The sequence below is a fragment of the Neomonachus schauinslandi genome, chromosome 5 (assembly GCF_002201575.2).
Source record: "Neomonachus schauinslandi chromosome 5, ASM220157v2, whole genome shotgun sequence".
NCBI lineage: Eukaryota > Metazoa > Chordata > Mammalia > Carnivora > Phocidae > Neomonachus > Neomonachus schauinslandi.
The window spans coordinates 174,999,772-175,015,779 of NC_058407.1; the positions used below are offsets into that span (position 1 = coordinate 174,999,772).

The 16,008-nt window shown below is 58.8% G+C and overlaps 1 protein-coding gene across 1 annotated transcript in view; it reads left to right on the top strand.

The window, feature by feature from the left end:
• Window positions 1-16,008, top strand: part of MAD1L1 (mitotic arrest deficient 1 like 1) — a 285,464-nt gene that overhangs the window by 151,802 nt on the left and 117,654 nt on the right. Inside the window, exon 11 of the mRNA XM_044915187.1 lies at window positions 1,579-1,635. Within this exon, the coding sequence (XP_044771122.1) occupies window positions 1,579-1,635 (57 nt within the window). The remainder of the gene's footprint in view (window positions 1-1,578; window positions 1,636-16,008) is intronic.

Here is a 16,008-nt window from a genome sequence, read left to right on the forward strand (position 1 = left end):
TATGCCCCCACCTGCCCCCTGCCAGCCCTCCACCTGCCCACCTGTGCCCCCCACCTGCCCACCTGTGCTCCCCGCCAGCCCCCCACCTGCCCACCTGTGCCCCCCACCTGCCCCTCGCCCACCTGGTGGCTGCACCCATCCTTCTGTGCCTGGCCTGAGGTGAGGCTGAGGCCGCTGGGCTGTGAGGAGCCACCTCATGGGCTCACGGGGCTGGGCATGAAGCTTAGCGCTGGCTCTAATGGTGGCGTTTAGTTTGGGGTTTCCGGCTCGGTTTTGTAGCTGGGGTTGGAGCGGAGGTTCCGTTGCTGTGGGGGTGATTCCTGTCCTGCCGTGTTCGCTGTGTTTTCAGTTCCGCTCCTGGCCATGCTGCTCATGTGGCTTGCAGAGCACTGACGAGCTTTCAGCAGGAGGCCTGGCCTCGTCGGCAGGGCTGGCGTGTCGGAAGCGGGTGTGCTTGGGAGGCTTGGTGGGTGCACACAGACGTTGTCATGACGAGATGCAGGTCTCCCGCAGCCCGAGGACCCAGCACCGCCAGTCTCCTCCCTGCACGCCTCAGGAGCTGGACGCTGGGACCCCACGGGGTGCCCCGAGCAGGAGGCGGTGCGTGACCTCTGCATGTCCGCCGCCTGTCACTCCGGGAGGGCCAGGGTTTCCAGTCTGTGGGCTGCTCTGGTCCCTGCTCAGGGTCGGGCCATTCCTCGGGGTGGCACAGACCCTGTGGCTTCCACCTGAGCACCAGTGTCCCCGGCGCTTCTGCACCGCGGTGGCTGCCAGCACGTAAAATAGGCCCCACGACTCGTTTGCTGCATCTGCTTCCACTGGGTTCTGGGAAAGGTGTGTGACCGCTTCTGTCCCTGCGTGGCGCGTCCTGGCCTGGGAGTATCCGTGCGGGACCCCAGGTAGGCTGCACACACCGTGCTCATGGTGTCCAGGCCCAGGGCACGCGGGAGCAATGAGGGCTTGGGTCTGGTGGACCTCGGCCCTGGGCTGCTCTGGACTTCGCTCTGCTGCCCGCTCCGTGCTGGCATCCGTCGGGACCTAACATGCCAGCTGGACTGGCCAGGCCGGAGGGCGGCCACCCCTGAGCTCCTGCTGGGTCGCTGGGACCTGGCCCGGCACTGCCGTTGGCCCTGACGGTCAGGAACCTCCCTTGCATCTCTGTCCTGGGGTGGGGCAGGTCCCCGGGATGGATCCTAGAGACCCGTTTAGGGGACAGTGGTTGGGGGGCGTCGGGTTTTCCTAGATGTTGGCCCTGTAGGGAAAGTCACCCTCAGGGCTTCTTCCAGAATGGGAGCTTGCCAGGAGGACATGCATTGCACTCCTCTTGCCAGGGGTGTGAAAACCCCATCGGGAACATCTCTGCCCCCCGTAACTACTCTGCTGCTTTGCCAGCAGGTTTGGGATGGACTTCCCACTGTGTTTCCCCAGCATCCCCACCCCGGCCCGGTCACCTGCTATAAGCAGTGGGCCGCCTCACAGCTCCCGAGAACCCTGTGCTCAGTAGGGAGTGGGGGCGGTGGGGGCAGTGGAGATGGGCGCGGGAGGCCCACTGACCCTGCTTTCTGTTTTGTCTCGAAGGCTCAGCTGTCACAGGCCCTGGAGGAGCTGGGAGGCCAGAAGCAGAGAGCGGACATGGTGAGTCTCTTGGTGGTGGTCTTTGTGGCCGCAAGGAGCTCAGGGCGTGGGGTGCTTTAGACCCCGGGAGCGGAGGGAATCATGTCCCTGTCATGCAGGCGCAAGCCTGCGGGTCCCTGATGGTCACAGCGCTTCCCTTCGTCAGAAACGCAGGTGGGGATGGGAAGCGCATGGGGCCTGGGAGCCGGGGCCTGGCCCCCCAGGGACTCTGACGTGGGGACCCCAGTGCCCTTTCTGCTCCACATCATGACCCGCCCGACAGCTGATGTGAAAACCCTCGTGATCCCTGCTTGACGCCCACGGCCAGGTCATCCTTTGGTTGTCCCCCCGCTCTGGGCCCATGGTGGCCCCGCCTCACAGGGTGTGTGGACCAAGACGTCTGTCCGTCAGGCTCTGCAGCCCACGTTGCCCTGCTGAGCATCAGGTGTGCTCCTTGGCCGTGTGGCCACGTGCCACCATCTCGGACCACGTCTCCCCCCTCCCCTGGCCCCGAGCGGGCAGCCTGTAGGCCGAGAGGCTTCCTCACCACCGTTTGGGGTCAGACAGCTTTGCTTTTTACGCATCTTTGTCCCACACAAGCTGCAGGCCTTTCCTCCTGCTCTGGCCCGTGGTCTGGTCTCTGTGGGGACCCAGCCACCAGGGTCACAGGAGGGCCACGGGGCACATTTGCAGGTGTTGTGGGGCAGCTCTGCCCCAGGCCACACGCCAGCCAGTTGGGGTTGGGGCGGGCTCAGGGACTCACAGCACAAGTCGGCGTTCCTGGTGTGCAGTACTCGCTTGTCAGCCCCTGACCTTGAGCGGGTCATCTGGCCTTCACCTGCAATGTAGGAGTGGCCCACAAGTTGGCATGCCACGTCCCTGGGTTTGTTTCATCCATTGACAGCCGTCCCCACAGCCTCAGGCTGTCCAGCTGTGTCTTACTGCCGCTGTTCCTGTCGGCCGTGGTGGAGGTGGGGCTGGGGAGACCCGAAACAGGCCCACTCGTGAGGCAGGGGCCTGAGGATGGGCTGGGATGAGGCCCAGGCGCCAGCATCGGGGAGCCTGAGGCTAGCTGTGCTCAGAGCCCCTGACCGGCAGGGGTGAGGGAGGGTTGCAGGGGTATGTGGTGGGCATTGGCCAGACCGGCTGTGCCAAAGGTAGACACAGGTTAGGTAGAGCGTGAGTCCAGAGGTCAAGGATGGCAGGATGGCCTGGGCAGTGGGTGGGGGAGTCCCAGGTGGGATGGGAAGGTTGGGGAGGGCAAGCCAGGAGAGAAGCATGGGGGTCTGAGATGCCGTTGGCTGTTGGGTGTCTGGGCCAGGGGATGTGAGCTCCCACGTCAAGGCCCTCCAACACCTGGCACGTGTCTGCCCTCCGGAGCTGGCGAACGTAGCCAAGAAGGTAGAGCCTGAGGTTCGAGCTGCGTCGGGCCGCTCCAGCACCCGGACATGTGGCCCGGGGAGGGCAGCCCCACCCAGGAGCTGGGAGGCAGCCCCGCAGCACGGTCCTGATGTCACGTACGTGTTCTTCAATCTGTAAGTCAGCCCCCTGGTCTTTCCCCTGCGGGGGCCCCTGAGGGCACATCCGGTCCCTGAGTGCAACAGGCATTCGTTGTTGACTGAGGGGGAGCCACCGTGCCTCCGCGTAGAGCCTTTGCCCTCGTCTGGCGGAGAAAGGGGCTTGGGACCCAGGCAGGGCCTGACGGGGGTGCCTGCCTCCGGTGAGCCTGGGGTAGGGAGCTCTGTAAACCGTGCGGCCTAGCTCGCGTGCGTGTGCGTAACTAAGGGGACTGTGGGTGAAGAAGCCGGGGGGAGAGCCCGACGTGTGGGTCAACATGCATCATTCCCTCGGCTTTGACCTGAATGGACATGTGCCCGAGGGCTGTGTGTCCGTGCTGGGCACACCAGGCGGGAGGAATGAGGATGGAGTTGTGCCGAGCACAGGCCTGGTCCTCCTTCCCTGGCTCCTAGGGGTTTGGAAAGGACAGAAGCTCCCACGGTCGGGCCGCAGGGGCCACTGCTTCGCCTCGTGGGGATGCCTGAGGGACATGGGGCTGGAGAGTGGCTTTCCCGCCTGTGTTTTCCCTTGTTTTCTGCCCATAGAGTTTCTTTGCATTGTGTAAAACTCCCTTGAGCCCTAACACACTGAAGCCCGGTTCTACCTCTAGACCAATTAGACTGGAACTCGTGGGGGTGGGGGGCCCACTTCTCCCCAGGCGATGCTGGCACCCACCTCCATGCAGGGGCCCTTCCCCAGGCGCTGCCGGGCCTTTGGGGAAGATGCTCCTTGGGGAGCTTTGGTGAAACATCCCTGTGGCTCTAGCCACCCCGGGCAGGCGGGTGGGGACCCGGCTCGTCCCCCAGCTCATTCCCAGCTGTGCCCGGAGGTGCAGGTGCTTGGTGCACTCAAGTGGGATGCTGTGGGTGCCTTGCTTCCTTAGACCTGCGCTGTAGCTGTCACCTCACGCAGGTTTAATCTCTGCCTTCTGATTGTCACATCCTGAGCTTGTCTCCCGTTTGTGTCTCCTCTCTCTCCTTCCCACTTAGCAGCACCCGGCGGAATACAGCAGGTGCTCACTCAGAGGCCTGTGAGCCTCTGCTCTCCCTCCCTCTTCCCCGGGCTGTACCTCCTGCCTCCTGAGGAAATGAGGGCCAGGTGGGCCCCCAGCCGGTGAGGAGGCAGCTCCGGCCCTGCTGTAAACCCTAGTTGCTGTGGAAGCTTGAAGCTGGGGACGGTGGCCAGAGCTCCCTGTGACACGGGGACCGAGCCACCCTGGGTCTTACTCTGTGGCCCTCACCCCGTTTCGGGGCCAGTCGTGGCGATGGGTGTGATGGGGGCACCTCTGTCCAGGTGTTGGGGACGGCCTGGTTCCTGTGCCACCTCTCCCGGCCTGCTGTCTCTGGGCCCTAAGCTGATTCAGTATTTAGGAGAAGAGAGGAAAAAGAATTTAAACATCTGTAGTTAATTGCAGATGACAAGACAAAGACGGTTTGCCTTTCTGTTATTAATTAGCAGATGCATGCTAATTAGGAAGCAAGGCACAATTCAGGCTTTTCTCTTTAAATGCAATTAATACCACAAGGAAAAATGTCCTGGGCCATAGTTGTATCATTAACATCCCTCACCCTAATTAGATCCGGCCAGCAGTGGCTGGAGAAACCAGTTTTTTGATTATAACTATAAAAATCTCTCTAATATTTTATGTACTCCGGGGAGCAAGAAGTGAAGATTTATTTTCTGATTAAAGGGGAGTGACACCCCTTACGACTCCGGGTAACGACGCAGTTTTCCTCCTTGAGTCCCGTGCCCCCTGGGCTCCTGTGGGCTTGCACTTCCAGCCTGCGGGCCTGTGGCCGGTCAGCCGGGAAGGGCTTGGCGGGAGACGTCTGGCCGCAGGTGCTCCCGGGGTGTGCGTGCTGTGGCCGCATCCCAGCAGGACAGGGCCTCCACGTGGCCTCTCCCAGAGCGCCAGCCTCCCTGGCTGCGGCTCCGAGATGACCGGAGATGCTGGTGAGGCCAATTTTAAGCCCTGCGAGGGGCCCTGCACAGCGGCGTGTACCTGGCTGATGCCTCTGTCACTGTAAAAGCAGCGCCGCGGGCCGGGAAGCGTCAGGAGGAGGCGTGTGAGCTCCCGTCGTTCAGTGCTGGCAGCCAGCATCCGTACGGCCTGCTGCCCGAGAACCTGGCCTGATCGCAGCCCGCCAGCGTTGCCAGCCGCCTTCCGGGAAGTTCTTACGAGAACCTCCTGGTTCTGTGACCGATAGTGACGCGTTTCTCGTCCCAGATCCATCCTGCCACGGGACCAAGCCCGGGTTGGAAGCCCCCCCCCCCCCACTCCCGCCTCGACGGGAGAACTTCGTCTGTGGTGGGGGAGTCATGAAGGCTCATGGGGGACGCCATGCAGGGACCCACGGCTGGCGGCAGCCTGTTCCCCCGCAGGGTTCTGCGCCCCCAGGACGGTGTCTGACTCTGTTACCCGCTGCTGGAGCCCAGTGTGACCCAGTGAGGCGTTGGGGCCCCAGGCGGCAGGCGGGGGACAGGGTGCCCCACGGGCCGGGCCCCAGGAGCTGCGGCTGCACGTCTCAGGCTGACCTGGTTGGTCTGACCAGTCTGCGTGTGTCCCCGTGCCGGCCCCTCTGCTGCAGGCACTCACCCCCAGCGTCTCGTGGGGTCACTGCTTCTGCGCCTCTGTACCAGCATCTGGCCGCACACCTGGCTGTCCTGCTTTTCCTCGGGGAGCCAGTGCGGGAGACCGGCCTTCCCCGCAGGCGAGCGGTGTCCGGCACGGAGTGAGCACGCAGAGTGTGGTGGGGTTGATTTGGGGTGGGCACCCGCAGGCCGGGTTGGTTCTTGATTGCCCCGAACACTGACGGTGACAGGTTTATGAATGCGCACTCACCCGGCCTGACGGCGAGCCGGGCGCTGTTCCAAGAGCTCTGCAGACGTCCACTCTCGGAGCCCTGCTAGGTGACCCTGTCGTCACCCACCTTACTCATCAGGAGGCAGAGGCCCGGGTCCCAGCGGGTCCCAGCTCCCGTGGCTTTGCTGCCAGCACACACTTCTGCCTGGGCCTTCAGGACCCCTGAGTACGTGGGACTGTCCCTTGTGTTCCTGACCGCCCTGACCCATGTGAGCACAGGCTGCGTGCTCACTGCCCTCACCTGGGAAGTGCCAGACGCCCGGAGTTGTGTGTGCCCCCCGGCGTGGCTCTGCTGAGTGCTGGCTCCTGGGGATGAGTGCCTGGGGCAGCTCCGTGGGAGCTGGGAAGCCATTTTTAGGGATGGAGGGAGAAGGGCTCAATGAGGCGTATTTAGAAGTTAGCATCGAGCTGACCTGGGGTGCACAGGGTTGCCCCGAGAGCAGAGTCCCCGGCAAGTGCCTCAGGGCTGGAGGGCTGTGGGTGCCTGAGGGACGTGGAGCTAGTTTCCAGCTTGACGGCCGCCCTGGGGCAGGGCTCACGAGGGCTTGGCGCCTGCTCTCCACAATGCACTGGCTTGTCTGTCCCCCGAGCCCCAGCGTGTGGGTGTCCAGAGTCCAGCCCTGGGTCCTTCCCTCCTCAAGGTGCTCCCCACTGGGCCCTGGCAACGGCCAGCTTGGGGCTCTCTGCCCTTGGCCACGGTGGTCCTGTCTTACGATGTAGCTCCTAAGGGAGAGAAGGGGTCACGCACCTGGGACTGGACAGCTTTCATGGCTCTGCATGCTGATGGTAAATCTGTCGGATTCAGCGAGTGGGTCCTGAACCCCACTTCTGGGTGGCTGTTCTCTTTCCGCATGCCTGTGTTCACTGAGGCCCCTGCTGTGCTCTGTGCACGGCTTCCCGCGCCCTTCTGTGTCACCCCCATGCTGTTTCCGCCCCTTGGAATGTGTCTCCGTCACGCGGGGCCCATTTCTCCCTCAGCATCGAGCTAATCGTCCTCTGCCTCCCCCTGTTGCTATCCCGCGAAGACATCCCACGTTCACTGGTGGGCACGTGACTGTCACTATGGCCGTCGTCCTCGCCGTGAACCTGCTTTAGATCATGCCGCAGCCACTGAGTGCCGAGTGCTCCCGTGTGCTGGACACACACTCACCGCTGTGTCCGGACCGTGTCTTTTGAGTCCTCACTGCAGACCCTCCGGGTGCCGGTGACCTGGCCGTGACTCAGATGAGGGGACAGGTGCAGTGAGTGGGCGGGCAGGTGGCAGGCCGGTGGGCACTGTGGGGCTTGCTCACGCCAGCTGTCCCGTGCGGACAGCACAGTCCCACGTGGCCAAGCCCCGGCCTCGGGTTTAAAGTGCTGAGCGACTGGACATGGACACAGGGAAGCAGCATGTGCCCCCAGGCCTCTCTCCCGGTGTGGGGGCCGGCCTTTTTGGTTTTGCCAGGTTTGCAAAGACCTAACAAGAGGTTGGTGATTTATTGTCTTAAAAAAATCCATCTGCATCTTAGGGACACTATCCTGAGAAGATGGCTTCCTAGCCTAGAAAATAAATGTCTAGTGGTGTAATTTCTGGTTCTTAATTGGATCCCTGCACAAAAGGAGAAGAAAACTCCCCGGTGTGGCGGGAGCACTTTGGTTTATTCCTGTCTGGAGCAGAGCAACGTGCTGTCGAAGTTCTCAGAGCCGTAGCGTGTTGAGTATCTGGCAAGGCATGACCTCTCAGTGTTTTCTGTCCCAGTGAAGCTCGGAGTTAGCTTGTCAGGTCTCACGGAAGAATCCTGCTGCCTTGTGCTCATGGACTCTGTGCAGTGCTGACTTCCCGTCCGCGATACCGGGCGTGGCTCTGGCCTCTCGGTCTTCATGGCCTTCGCTGGAGTTTGGTCCGTTGTTCCGGTGAGTCTTGCATGCTTCTTGTTAGGTCTCTGCTTGGGTGTTTGATCATTTCCATTACTCGCACGTTGCTCTCTGCCCTGGCTGGCAGCCCCACGCTCACCAGCAGCCTGCCGGGGCCCCTCACGGGGTCGGGGCGCCGAGAGAAGGCGGGCACTCCAGACGGGGAAAGGGACCCCCCCCAACGGGCCCCAGCACACAAAGCCGAGGCACAGTGAGAATCTGTAACAGCCACAGATTGAGATTGGTTAATTTATCTTTAAAAACCATGGGGCTCCTTCCAGCTGGGGAGACCTTCTCGTGCTCGTCCCGGTTCTAAGTACGGTGTTTGCGTGTCCTTTAAACATCTCGTGCTCTGCAGTGACCCTCTCTGGCTTCGCTCCTTCTCAACTGCCAGTTCTTACTGTGTCCACATTATGTGATTTTTGCTCCTTACCGTGTTATTAAATCCGCCACATCTTCAGTAGCCGCTGCAGTTCCCCTCCCACGTGTTCGCTGCGCACCTTGCAGGTGTGTTGGGGGGGAGCTGGGTCGGACGTGGTCCTGGCCTTGGCGCCCATGGTCCTCTGCTGGGGCTCAGCCAGCCTGGAGTCTGCCCGCCAGGGTCTCACTGCTGCTTCCTTTGGCCCACGGCCTCTGGGGGAAGCTCACGTGGTGGCCGCAGCCGGACTTGTCCTGAGCCTTCCTGACTGGGAAATGTGGGAACGTGGGTGTCCTGGGACCCCTGGTGAACCCCATGAGGCAGAGGTGACCTCAGGCGTTCTGTAGCGACACCTTTTCCTCTTGGGCAGCATCCCTGATGTCACCCGTGGAGACACAGAGGGTCCAGAGTCCTTAGAACTGTGCACACATTTTCTGGAGAGGGGTTTCCATTCTCATGGGATTTTCCTGGACTTTCTGACAGTCTCGCCCCTCGGTGTCAACCGTTGCTGTCCTGGAAGGAGGTGGCCTCCTTGCCTCAGCCAACCCTCTGGACCCCATCCCGCTGGAAGCACGTGGACGCCTCCTTCCACGTGTTCCTGGGGGTGGGCTTCCCCCTCTGTGGAGCTGGGCCTGGGGCACCAGAAACCACGGCTGGGCTAGCTGGGTGCTATTGTTGGCTTTGTTTCTGCTTTCTTTTTGTTTTTTTTTTTTTGGCTAAAACACTGGATTTCTCCAAGTCTGTCTCTTGGGCCTTCCTGTCTTCTCTCACCATGTACCTGTCACCTGCTGCTGGGCTGCCCTGGCCAGTCTCTCCGGCCCTAAGGCTGATGGCCTCTGGGGCGCTGTCTCAGCCTGCTCACTGGGTCCTCTGTCTTAGCAAATGTGCTGGCGTAGGGGACGGCTCCGTAGGTGTGGAGAGCGGCGCCTGTAGGGTGAAAATTCTGCTTGCACACACTCTCCACCTGGGCTTCTTGCTCTGAGGTGCAGGCAGGTATGTCCCAGCTCGGGGACCAGCTGTGCTCACTAGGAAATGCCCGGGAGAGCCACCGGTGGCTACGGTGGCCTGTCGCGCTGGGTGTGTCCCTCCAGAAGGGATGGAACATGATGAGGGCGATCTGTTTCGGCCCCTCACCCCTCCCCAGGAAGCAGCCACTACAGGGCCCTTCCCAGATGCATGATGGGCCCAGAGCTGAGCAGAAAGGCGGCCTCTGACCAGGATTCCCACTGTGACCTCGGCAGCGTCTCTTCTCTGGGACACCTGAGTCACCTGCCCCGATGGGGCTCTGGAGAGGCAGCAGCCTGAATCCTGGGACGCAGTGGGCCTTGGCTCTGTCAGTACCACCGGTGGTCCTTGGCCCAGGCGGACCCTCGTGCGTCCCGGGAGCAAGTAATGAAACAGACTAGGGGTTTGAGCATCCTTCCTCTGGTGCTCAGCAGTGCTGGGTTCACTAGAATCGTGTCGAGGTAGGGGCCCACTCCCCTGCTCCTCCTGCCGGTTGTGGCTTCGTGGAATTGGGTAAGGACCTTGGGATCGAACTGTGTATCCTCCCAAATTAAACTGAAACACACTGTCTCTATTTAAAGGTTATGCTCTACTAGCGAACCTGCCTCGAGTACCATTCCTGACGCTTTGGAACTGTGAGTGAGTCTGGCAGGCCCGGCCCCCTTGCAAGGAGGGAGGGACTGACCTTGTCACCAGAGGAGACAGGCAGCTCAGAGGCTGGTCCACGCTCATCCTGGCTTGCTGCCATGGAGGTCTGTGCCCGGCGCTTGGGCAGCTCCACCGAGGAGCCGTGTCTCCTGCGCTGTGCACGCATCCGCATCTGTTGAGGGCACAGAACCTCTAGAGAGCTCCGCCTCTAAGTGTTCATCGGTCCCCCACCTTCTGGGTCTCCACTCAGAGGTGAGTCCTGTCCAGGAGACTGCACTCTGGTGAATCTCCAGCCGACTCATGAGAAGAAGGGGGGAGAAGACACAGATTACCAGCATCAGGAAGGAGGGGGCGCGGTCATGCTTGTTACCATCGTAGTGGGTTATAGGTGCGTCTCATTGTAGTTTGGGTTTGCATTTCCCTGATGGCTAGTGATGTGGATAGAGCATTTCCTCACATACTTGCTGGCCATTTGTAGGTTTTCTTTGGAGAAATCTCCTTTCAGATCCTTTATCCATTTTTAAATTGTTTTTATTTTCTTTTGTCTTTTTGTTGAGTTGTAAGACTTCTGTAGGGTTTTTTCATAAATTATAGGTACTCAGTCCTCATCAGATAATTTGTGAATTGTCCTCTCAGTCTCTAGAGAATGTCTTTTGGTGTGCACACGGTTTTGGCTTTTATCCATTTGATCTGTTTTTTCTTTTGTCATTTGGTGCTCTTGGTGTCATATCTAAGAAACCGTTACCACATCCAGGGTCACAAAGATTTACTCCTGTGTTTCCTTCTAAGAGTTTTGTAGTTTTAGCTCTTACACTTAGGTTTTAATAATTTTGAGTTAATTTTTGAAGACGGTGTGAAGTAGGGGTCCACCTTCCTTCTCTCGCACATGGCCGTCCAATGGTCCCAGCACCATTTGTTCAAGGACTGTTGTTTTCCCACTGAAAGTCTCAGTACCCTTGTTGATAATCATTTGACTGTAGATGCTTGGGTTTATTTCTGGATTTCAGTTTGGGTCCCTTGATCTGTATGTCTGTCCTTTATCAGCACCACGTTGTTTTGGTTACTGTCACTTTGTGGTAAGTTTTGAAAGTAGTAAATGTGAATCCTCCAACTTTCTTCTTTTTTAGGATTATCTTTGCTGTTGGGGTCTTTGTAATTTCATATGAATTTTAGGATCGGCTTTCCCATTTCTGCAAAAACAGGACTTTAAGAGGAGTTGCGTTGAATCTGCAGATCACTTTGAGGAAGATTGCCATCTTAACAGCATTAAGTTTTTCAACCCATGAACACAGAATGTCCACTTATTTCGGTTTACTTTCATCTGTTTTAGCAGTGTTTTACAGTTTTCAGTGTGTACGTACTTCCTCCTTGGTTACACGTATTCTCGAGTTTCCTATTCTCTTTGATGCTCTTGTGAATGGAATTGGTTTCTTTGTTGATTGTTCATCACTAGTATGCAGACAAGCCGCCAGTGTTTGTGTGGTGATCTTGGTTCCTGCCACTTTGCCAGATTCTTTTAACTCCCAATAGTTTTTTGTGAATTGTGTAGGATTTCCTGTATATGAGATCATGTCATTTGTGAGTAGAGATAGCTTTACTTCTTTTCCAGTTTGCTGTCTTTTGTTTCTTATTCTTTCCTAACTGCTCCAGCTGGAACTCCAGTACCATGTCAAATGACAGTGCTGGAAGTAGACATCCTTGTTCCGTTCTTGATCTTAGGGGGAAGCTGTCCGTCTTTTACCGTAGAGTATGATGTGAGCTGTGGGTTTAAGTAAATGCATTTTATCAGGTTGGGGAAGTTCCCTTTTATTTCTGGTTTGCTGAACATTTTATCATGAAAGAGCGTTGGATTTTGACAAGTGCTTTCCTGCACTGATTGAGGTGATCATGTGGTTTTTCCCTTCGTTCTGTTAAGGTGGTGCGTTGCATTAGTTGGTTTTTGTGTGTCGAGCCATTCTTGCATTCCTGGTGGAAAGCCCACCTGGTCGCGGTGTAGGACCCTTTTAGATGCTGCCTGTGGGGCTCGCCACCATCTTGTCGAGGTTGTGTGTGCCTGTATTCATAAGGGTTCTTGGTCTCGGTTTTCTTCTCATGTGCTGCCTTCTCTGGCCGTGGTATCAGCTTTATGCTGTCCTCGTGGAATAAGCTGAGAAGCGTTCCTCCTCCTTAACTTCTTGTAAGAATTTGGGAATTCTGTGTTAATTCTTTTATGTGATTGGGAGCATTCGCCAGCGAAGCCATCTGCTCCTGGACATGTCTTTGTTACTGATTGAGCCTCCTCACTTGTCATGGGTCTGTTCAGATTTTCCATTTCTTCTGGAGTCAGTTTTGGGGTTTGTGTGTTTCCAGGAGTTTGTCTGAGTCGTCCAGGTGGCCTAACAGCTACTCTGGGATTCTCTTACCGTCCTTCTTACTTCCTAAGGTCAGTGACTCTGCTCCCCCTTCTGCCGTCAACGGATGGGCCCCCTTCTCTCTTCCTTCTGTCGGTCTAGCTGATGTTTGACGGTTTTGTTCATCTTCACTTCTCGGTGGCCATGCTTTTCCCTTTCAGGACGTGAAGGGGTTTTCCCACTGACTCTGACTCACCTTGTTTCCCTCGAGCTTCTCGTGTAACTTGTCTGTTTTCTCTGCTTTTCCAGCACTTTCTTGGTCGCTGGGTGGAGCGGTTTGATTGTGATGCGCCTTGTTGCACTTCGTGGTGTCTCCTGTGCTGGGGGTTTTCTTAGCTCCATGGACTTGCTGTCCTCGTCCTTTGTGAGTGTCCAGTTACCCACAGTTGGGTGCTGGGACTAGTCCCCCAGCCCACCTGTGCTCTTCTCATTTCTGAAAATCCTCTCTCTCCCTCTCCTGTTGTGAATCATTCCTGTTGCTATGTCTCCAGGCTCCCCGACCTAATCTTCCAGCAGAATGACCTGCATGTTTTTATTTCCAGCGTTGCTGTTTACGTTTCTACAAAGTTTGCCTCGGTCTTCCTTTTTCCCCACACGTTTATACTTAATATTTGAAAGTATGGAATTCAGTTACATGACTGTTTCGAAGTCATTCTGTGCTCCTTCTACACCTGTGTTGGGCGGATGCAGGAGACCTGTGTATTCCTGTGAAGACCTGTGATCTTTGTTCAGGTATGCAGTGAAGCTCCTGAGAGATGGTCCCATCTGCCAGGTGGCATTTTGCTGACATTCCGGGCTAGCCCTGGGGCAGTGTTAGTTCTGGGGCTAATTACCACCAGCCCTGGGCCTCAGCCGCCTTGGGCGCTCTGCCTGGTGCCCCATGAGTGAGGGGCTTTGGAGTCTGGCTGGATGGAGGAGGTGCTGTTCCCTCTTGTCCCTTCTCCTGGTTCAGTCTTCGGTCTGGGCGTCTTTCCTGTCCTGCGTCTGCCAGTCAGGGTTGTCCTTCATATTCTGGGTTCCCTGCACATGTCCTGCACTGTGAGGTCTGGCTGCCACGGTCTCCCCACACTGCTGATTCTGCCTTCTCAGCAGGGAAGGCGAGCTGGGGCGCTCAGCAGGCCTGCCTCGTGCTTTCCAGCCTTCCGGTTCTCCAGAGGCGGCCTTGGCTGTGGGAGCCTCTGGCCCAACTTTTCACCCTAGCCTGTTGTGCCCCTGGCCTCCCTTAGAGCACTGGGCATTTCAACCAGAAGGTTGATGCAGAGTCTTCCATGACACAAGGATTTGCAGGAATAAACGTAGGAAATCACAGTTCATGTACTGAGCACTTCCTGATACCAGGGCCTTTGTCTGATTGTCCGGGGATGGGGTCAACTTATGTCCCCCGGCCTGGTCAGGGTTCCTTCCCTGCCCCGTGGTTGTACAGATGGGACCTCAGTCTCCAGACTGTGGCCCCAGATCTCCTCCTGGCTTCTGGGGTGCTGAGCCTCCTGTGGACTCGGCCCACGGTGCCCTCCAGGGTGGGGACAGGGGAGTGCTGGTGTGTGCTCTGCCTGAGGCCGCCTAAGCAGATTTGCCCTCGGAGGATTTGGGAAGTGAGTCCTGGTCTGGAACCTTTGGGTAAATGGTAGGTTTCCGATCCCTTTTGGGAGGCTATCCAACCTTTGTTGTATTAATCTCTGGTTTGTAGAAGGGATTTTTACTTCTCTATGTATATTCCACTAACCTTTGTAGACTGATGGGATGAAGAGCGGTAACTTCGAGAAGTGGTGTGGCCTCCTGAGCTGTGACCTAGTCCAGAGACCTTGTCTTGTCCTGTGTCCTCCTGTCCTGTCCCCACCACAGACCCACCTTGCTGCTCCCCTTCTTCCCGCACCTGACTGGTGGGGTTTGGCGGCCAGTTGGTGGTGCAGAGATCTGACCGCACGGCGTCCACATGGGTGTCTGGGGTTGGCTGCAGCCCGTGCTTGCCTCCCTGACTTCAGCGAGCGGGGTCTCTGATGGGAGGATCTCGGTGGTTGGCCCCCCCCACGCACTTCCGTGCTCTTGATGCCTCCGTGCCTTTGCCCGCACTGTTCCCGCTGCATGGCATCCCTTTTCCCCCTGGGACACTCCCTCTGCTTGAGCCTGTGCCTTCGCTCCCGTGGACAGGCTGTACACGACTCTGTCCAGCTGCATCCGAGGCGGTGGCGTGATTTCTCAGCCGGCGCATCTCGCCGCCCACGTAGACTTGACTAACGTTCAGACTCAGACGCCGTCCCCTGACCTGCCTGCTGGAGAGCGAGGTTCGGGCCGAGCCAGGCGCCCCTTCGACGAGAGCCTTCTCTCGGGAGCTTTGGTTCTCAGTGGCCGCCTGGGGCTGGGAGGTTGCTGGGGGGTGCAGACACGGGTCCAGGGCGCCCCCCTTGACCCCGTGTCGGGGTTCCACGGGCACCGCCCCTGCTGCTGCTGCCTCCGGGCTTGGAGTTGATGTAGACGGGACAGACGGGACATTCAGGCACGGGCTTGGTTTGCGAGCCTTCCGACGGTTTTGCTCCCTGCCATGAGTCTGTCACCGGCACCCTTGACAGCAGGTGACTTGGACGGCCCTTCGTCCCCCGGCCGCTGTGGAAATCCCCATAGTAGGAGCAGCTTAAATATAAGACCAAGGGAAACAGAAGGACAGTAATGGGTGAGAACGGTATTCCTCCGCGTCAGTGGCCCCGAGGCAGCGAGCGCGCCACAGCGATGCACGTTTCTCACGTGACACACGGTTCTCTGCTGTGAACACGAGGCAGTATCGTCCTCCCTGTCCCGTGGCAGGTGGCTTCCCGCAGAACTCGTTGCCGCTGAGAGCGTGCGGGAAGCATCTGTGCTGCTTCGTCGGAGGCCGGAGGGTCCGGGTTCAGATCACAGCCGGCCGCTCTTGCACCTGCACAAGCTGGAGCGACTTGCTTGGGATCGCGCCGTGTGCCCGGGAGGTGCCGGTGTGTGTGGCCCGGGGCACACGGGGGAACGCTCAGTGACATGGGCCACCGGCCCCACGCGGGCGAGAGGTGCCCTCGGCACCAGGCCCGGCTGGCACCCTCCCCAGTGAGAAGCCGGCGCTGAAGCCCCCGCAGACCCTCCAGCCGCGCTGGGCTGGGCGTGCGGTCGGGCCGAGCCTCGCCGCCTGGGGATCGCAGTCCAGGTGCTTAGCGATCCTGTCACTGCCGGGGGCGGGCGAGCAGCCCCTGCTTCCAGGCCCTGGGCGTGCCTTCCGCCCACGGCCACCCTGGTGGGGACAGTGGTGGGCCAGCTGCGGGGCTGTTGGGCTGGCATCCCGCAGGTGGTGCACCCTTCGGCTCTTGGGCCTCTGTCGCGCTGACTCGTTCCCTCATCAGCGGGGGGTGGTCCAGCGTGGGGGCAGCAGACCAGCGCACAGCGCGTCCGCCCACTGCCGGCTCTAAGTAACGCACTGAAAACAAAGCGACCGCGCCCATTTGTGCACCTGTCATCTGTGGCTGCCTGAGGCAGCAGTGGGTGCTCCCTGCCGGGCCTTCCCACTGCGGGTGTTCTGACCCCTGGTTGAGAGGGTGCCTGAAGCTGTGTCACCCCCAGTTCCTGGGCTCGATCCACGCTGCGGTCGGGGCCTGGCTTCCAGG